This window comes from Microtus pennsylvanicus, chromosome 9 (assembly GCF_037038515.1).
Source record: "Microtus pennsylvanicus isolate mMicPen1 chromosome 9, mMicPen1.hap1, whole genome shotgun sequence".
Classification (NCBI taxonomy): domain Eukaryota; kingdom Metazoa; phylum Chordata; class Mammalia; order Rodentia; family Cricetidae; genus Microtus; species Microtus pennsylvanicus.
Genome location: NC_134587.1, coordinates 107,880,088 through 107,886,398, shown reverse-complemented (window position 1 = coordinate 107,886,398; position 6,311 = coordinate 107,880,088). Strand labels below are relative to the sequence as shown.

Sequence of the window (6,311 nt, the reverse complement as noted above, 5' to 3'; positions counted from 1 at the left end):
AACAAACCTCTGAGTGTGCTCACGAGGCTTAGGTTACTCTGAGCCTCCAGTAGCCAAGTCTGCCCTTCTATCATGGACTACGTACTCAAATTATGAGCCCAAACCAACCCTTCCTTCAGTGACATCTGTTGCCAGGCATTTTGCCAACGCAATGAAGTGGCTAACAGCTGTGTGCCACCTGTCTGACTTCTCTATCTGCCACCTTTGTGGAGAGGCTGGAGGAACTGCCAACAGGATAAGAATGTAGGGCAGATCAGGTGGGCGGCTCAGAAGATATATTCTCAGCACTACCTGTGGCTCACAAACATCTATAACAGCCTCCAAACCTTGGGGGGTTGAGAACTGCTGCTCTGGGGCCAAGAGTCTCCAAACCTGGGCCAGTAAGTCCCGCAAGTCTCCCAGGCCCCAGGGAGTCGGGGCCCTTATGGGAAATGAGTGGGGTGGACTTTTTGTGACACAGACCAAGCTAGTTCTCAACTCCTTATCCTCTTGCCTCCATCTTCTGAGTGCTGGTACTAGGTGTGCCCCCAAGACCAGCCTGAAGGGAAGTGTGTGTGCATGCGCTCCTGCACACAGGCTGGAGGATGCCAATGTCCTGCTCTACCACTCTGTCCTGTTCTCTTGGCACGAGGCATACCAGCTTTTACACGGGTGCTAGAATTTGAACTCAGGTCTTCCGATTTGTACACCAAGTATCCTGAGCTGTCTCCCCAGCTCCTAGTGGGAATTTCATACATTTTTAGTACATCTACTTTAAAAACAAAAAACTGTATTTATTTTATGTGTACAGGTATTTTGCCTGCATATGTGTGTGCACCACCTGTATGCCTGGTGCTTATGAGGCCAGAAGAGGGTGCCCAATCCCTTGGATCCGGAGTTACAGGTGCATGTGAGGCTCCAGCTGGTGCTGGGAACAAAGCCATCTCTTGGTCAAGGGTTCTTCACAGCAGGGCCATTTCTCCAGGTCTTGGGCACTTGAGAGCAGGTGTGGAATCTCTCACCTGTTCAACAGTTCGTTCCAGGCTATGGATGCCTCAGCTGGCCTCTGCAGCTGCCTGGGTAACAGAAGCAGCCTCTTCATGGAATGAGGTCTTAATGGTCCTTTTCTTTCTCTTCATGCAGGCCTCACTCTCAGCCCAAGTTAGCTGGAACCTCATGCTTCACCTCTTGGGTGTGGCCTGTGCTGTGGGCAGTTCTGGCTTCACCTTGTCCACCTTGGGAAGGACAGCTCAGGCAGCACTGGCTGGTGCTTCAGATAGGCCTTTCCTCAGACAGGACCCTACCCACTCCGATCCAGCCTCGCAGCAAGGCCACACCAACTCAAGTACTTTTATTTCACACCTCTGCAGAGCTTCCTTGGTCCCAGGCTGGTGGCCTGTGTGTACATCTAGGAGGGGGGTGGAGCCTGAGAGAAGAGAGCTGTGCTCTAAAAGACTCAGGCTGTCACTGGGGCTGCAGAGGAGCTCCAGCCTGGGCTGTCTCCCTCTAAAGGTCCGGAGTCCCTGGCCCCAAGGCACAGTGGGCAGAGCCAAGTAGGCTACATTCAGGCTTCCCTGGAATGCAGGTTGGTGGGGCTTCCCACTCCTGTCCTGTCTTCAGCCAACAGCTGTGACCCTGTGGAAAGTTCCAACACTGGAAGGTTCTCTGGCTGTATGGCCAATTCTGGGAGGCATCTGGGAGGGCAACAGATGTCCTACAAGTCCACTGTCCACTGGCCGGGGGTGGAGTCGGCAGCTGGGTGTGGCCACCCCCATCCGGGTCACAAAGGTGGAAAGAGCTGATATGAAAGCCCTCATATACACATATAAAATAACAGTTTGGTCCTCCAGTAAGGCTGTTAGAACTAGTTATGTAAACAACAAACAGAGAAACAGTTACTGAGACTAAGTACAAAGGTCACCACTGTGTAGACTGGGGCTCCTGGCCAGCAGCCCCGAGCCTTCACGCCACACAGAGCTGGTGCCTTGTCTCATCCTTCTGGATGCTTTTCATTTTGGATCCTTCTCAGAGAGCGGAAGGCCAGCTCTGCAGCTGGGGTTTCAGGTCATGCAGACTGCCTACCATAGTCCTCAGCCATTGGCCTGGCTGGAGTTGGGGGGCAGGCAATAGGTAGGGGGATCCGAATATCTGCGTTTGGCTCCAGGAAGTCTGACATCGTGGTCCAGGGTGCCCTGCGATGGTAGGTCAGCCCCGGGGGCGATGTATACAGAATGTACCTGGTCCTGTCGGCGGGCAGGTGGCTCTCGACGCCTCACCAGAACAGCAGCCTCTGGGAGAGCAGGTGCCCAGTCAGTCAGGTGCGACGGCAGGCCCGGCGGGAGCTTGATGTTTGCCATGGGCATGATGGGGGTCCTCCGGTGTGTCTTCACTCTGACCGTGACGAAGGATGTCGGCCTTCGACGTGCAGGGGCAGCGGCCGCGGGGAGGGGGTTCGGGGTGGGCACACTGGGGCAGGGGAGAGCAGGTGCGGGGGGCCCTTGGAGAGACAGACTCGGGGTTACTGCAGCGGGGGCATGGGTGAGCTCCTGCCCTGGGCCTGCCACGGCGGGGAGAGTCATCGAATGCCACCTTCACACTGACCTTCCATGCCTCCCCGTGCGCCCCTTTCCTCCAGCAGGCTCTCGGTGCTAGCCGATGTCTCCGAGTCCAGGTTTTCCTCGTCAGAGCCCCGCGGGTCCAGCTCAGGCAACCGGTATGTGATGTCCTCCCTAAGGGTGGAGATACCATATCTGAAGCCATTCCTGCCAAGAGACAACCCCCAAAGTAGTCCTTCCTGCTCCTCCTGGGCCCTCCCTCATACCAAGCACATGCAGTCAGTAATGCCCTTGGCATCTGCCCACCCCGCAACCCCACAATCAGTTTCGCATCAGGTGCCTGCTGGGACTAGATGAGTGTTAGCAGAACGGGCACATGACACTTGCTTCTCCTCCTTGATGGACTGGATCCGCTCCATGAGAATCTCCTTCTCTCGGTCCTCATCGCCACCTGCCGTCTCCTCGGGGAGGGCCTCCAGCTCCTCCAAACTGCTGTCCTGCATCACTGGGGTCCTGGGGCTTTTGGTCTGAAACAAGGAAGCGGCAGATCTGACCCAGAGCAGATCTTAGTGCTTGGAGGAAGTGTGGGCAACATCAGCTCTAGGTTAGTTGTGAGGTAGACCCACTCCAGGGCTCAGTGCCTAGAGTTCTGCAGGAATCTAGTGGGAAACAGCATGCAATTCCAGGAGGTTAGGACATGCTTTATGCTATGGCCAAGACTACTCAGCATGCACCTGGAGACATGCAGCCCAGCCCACACAATGTGTACATACCCGGACCCCCTCATAGGGAGACGAAAACCCCAGTTTGAGAGGCCATGGCTGGGAGAGAAACAACACAGGTGAACTGGTGTGCTGAGCCTGCCACACTGGCATGAACAGGACCTGACCAGCAGCTGGTAGCAGGTTGAAGACCAATTGGCTCCCATGGGAGCTCAGGACCTGCCCCCTCCCCCAGCACCAGAGTGGGTGCTTCTGCCATGAGAACTCCTATGCACTATGTTCAGGCAAGGAGGAAGTCAGGCCAGGCATGTCTGGGCAACAGAGGGGCTGTGTCTGGCTAAATGGAGTTAACCATTTGGTGATGGCAGGGCTCTGCCCCACTTGCCCACGTGGCCACACCTTATGGCCTAAACCCCTGCCCAGCCATACAAAGACCAGCCCCAAGGCCAGCACTCACAGCATTTTGCCGCAACAGGGAGAGCCTACGGAATGCAATGCTCTCAGCTGCCTCCAGCTGGTTGATCTCCTCCATCTTCATCTTGTACTTCCTCATCTGTTCTTTGATGAGCATCTCCACACACCTGTGGACAGACTCGGTCAGTACCAGAGAGCCGCACAGGGCCTGGGCCAGGGCTGGGACCCTGGGATACCTTGTGACCTCAGGGGGGCTCACTGCCTCTTTGAGAGTGCCCAGGGCAGGAGGTAAAAGGCTGGTGTAGGCTGGCAGGGGAACTACTTTCCTAGGAAAGGAAAGGGTCCAGAGAGACCGGGGCCCTGTCAGAGCTCTGTGAGCTCGACTCCCATGGCGCCTACTCGATGGTCAGCACCAGTGGGACTCAGCTCAAAGTCAGCACTAGTGAGGGGAAAGGCAAGCCTCTCTATCAGGACCAGAGGACACAGGGAGTGAGTCTGTGCCTGTCCCGCCACCTCCCAGTGGCTTTGGGCTCCTTCCTCACCCACAACATTTTTTGTTGGTGGCCAGGAGCATGGCTGGGGATCAGAGGGATCCTCCTCAGCTTTACCTTAAAAAAGCTGCCAAGGGGACAGGCCATTAAAGGTCCTCTTCTGGCAGGCTTTTTATGTTTTCACTGGGGGATAAGGCTAGGAGATGGAACAAGACCTTTAGCCACACTCCAGCCTTTCGGAGTTCTAAAGAAAATGATGGAAAACTGCTTGTCCACCCAGAGGTGGACACACTGCTCTAATGGCCACCTTTCCCCATCAGGGGGCTTAGGGGTCTCGTCCCTTGAATGCTTCGAGCAACTCAGAGCATGGTCTTCACTGAATAGGGAGATGTGTGGCCGTGCTCTCCCGGTGTGTGGAACCCTGCCTCCATGTTGCCTGCACTGGGGTGGCTTCTGGAACCCCAGTTCCACTCATTTCAAATCTGCCTTTTTTAAATATTAGGTTTTAGTTAAAATAGTGTGCTTGCTACAGCACACACTGAGGAGAGAGGGCCTGGCAGGCCTAAGCATGTGTGTTGGGGACACATGGAACCCTGCTTCCAGCTCTTAGCATCATAGGAAAGAAAAAGAGGTGTGTTTGTGTATGCATGGTGTGTGTGCATGTGGGGGGGAGGGGAGGGAAGACTGCTGAAGAAACCTAAGGGACCACTGGTCAAGGTGTTTGCTGCCAAACCGGATGACCCGAGTTTAATCCCTCAGACCTACAAGGAAGAAGAGAACCAACTCCTGGAAGTTGTCCTTTGAGCGCCACACATGTCACAGCATGTATGACCTGAGATTCCTGGGTGATGGAGGCTAGGCAGGCTTTGAGTGAGCTCTCGTTAGATTCTGGAGACAGTCATGCTCTGTAGCTGACCTGGAACGGGACAGGGGACTCACGTGGTAATCTTCAGTACATCCTTCATGCTGGTCAGAGGGTCCGAGTTGTCGGGGCAGCGTAGTAGGCAGGGTGCAAAGATGATGGCCAGAGCTCCTGGTGACATGCGGTTCACATCCTCAAGTAGGGCCACCCTGCAGAGCCAACAGTTAGGGGGAACCCCTCCTGCACCCCTCCCTGATCCCAATGCCAGGTTCATGTCTTGGTATTAGTGGCCAGGACATGCTGCAGGGTCACAGGGCACAGCCGTGTGGGCTCCTGGGGGAGGGGCACTTGCTTGACAAGATGGAAGATGAGCCTCTCCAGAGAGGTGTGGTTGGCCTCAGGCAGGTGGTCCAAAACCGCATAGATGGCAGCCAGCTGTTCCTGCTTCTCAGGAAGCTCTGGGGGAGGCCAGGGCCATCAGTCCTGGGTGGCATCACCCAAGCATTTGGGGTTCACCAAGGCCCTTCCTGTTTCCAGAGGGAAACAGCCAACCCAAACTGTGGGCCCCAACTGGAACAGAACATGCTCCAGGCCTCACCCCTTTCTCTATGGCTCACCAACAGCCCTGAGGAAGTCTCCGTACTGGGCAAAGGTCATGAGGGGCTCAGGCAGCTCCCTCAGCCACTGCTTCAGGACCCCAGTAATGGCGTGGATGGGGAAGTCTTCCAGGTTGACTGCAGCAGGGTCTGCAGGCGGGAACAGGTGAGCAGTGACTGGGTGCTGACCAGTGGGCCCGGCTAGGGCGTCTGCTTCTAGTGCCTTACCTGTCTGTAGTGCCTGCCTCAGTTCCCGAGTCCGGTTAGCAGCGCCCGATTTGCGGTAGAGACCCTCCGTATACAGGCCGTGCATCTCTACATGTTCTAGAAGCTTCTCCAGCACGATGGGCACGGAGGCCTTGTCACTGGTTAGGCTGTCCACACACACACCAAAGTGGCCTGGCTCGGCACCCGGCTCACTCTACAGTTGGGGTGGAGAATCAGTCCTGATGGCCACTGGCCCCAGCCCCCTCTATCCCTGTCTGCCCACTTTGTTCTTTTTTTTTTTTTTGGTTTTTCGAGACAGGGTTTCTCTGTGGTTTTGGAGCCTGTCCTGGAACTAGCTCTTGTAGACCAGGCTGGTCTCGAACTCACAGAGATCCGCCTGCCTCTGCCTCCCGAGTGCTGGGATTAAAGGCGTGCGCCACCACCGCCCGGCTGCCCACTTTGTTCTTGAAGGGATGCTGGGGGTA

General features: G+C 55.8%; 1 protein-coding gene across 19 annotated transcripts in view; it reads right to left on the bottom strand.

Moving 5' to 3' along the window:
* Positions 1 to 752: 752 nt before the first annotated feature.
* Myo9b (myosin IXB) overlaps positions 753 to 6,311 on the bottom strand; it is an 88,973-nt gene continuing 83,414 nt past the window's right edge. For 12 of the 19 annotated variants that reach the window (XM_075987014.1, XM_075987016.1, XM_075987019.1 and 9 more), the window contains 9 exons: positions 5,848 to 6,040; positions 5,641 to 5,769; positions 5,376 to 5,481; positions 5,101 to 5,232; positions 3,714 to 3,837; positions 3,308 to 3,355; positions 2,918 to 3,061; positions 2,581 to 2,704; positions 1,933 to 2,476 (listed from right to left, as the gene is read on the bottom strand). In XM_075987014.1, coding sequence (XP_075843129.1) covers positions 2,070 to 2,476; positions 2,581 to 2,704; positions 2,918 to 3,061; positions 3,308 to 3,355; positions 3,714 to 3,837; positions 5,101 to 5,232; positions 5,376 to 5,481; positions 5,641 to 5,769; positions 5,848 to 6,040 — 1,407 coding nt within the window. In that variant the 3' untranslated portion in view covers positions 1,933 to 2,069. Of the gene's footprint in view, positions 2,477 to 2,580; positions 2,709 to 2,917; positions 3,062 to 3,307; positions 3,356 to 3,713; positions 3,838 to 5,100; positions 5,233 to 5,375; positions 5,482 to 5,640; positions 5,770 to 5,847; positions 6,041 to 6,311 lie in introns of all 19 variants that reach the window. The other 7 variants (XM_075987021.1, XM_075987030.1, XM_075987029.1 and 4 more) reach the window with 4 other exon arrangements.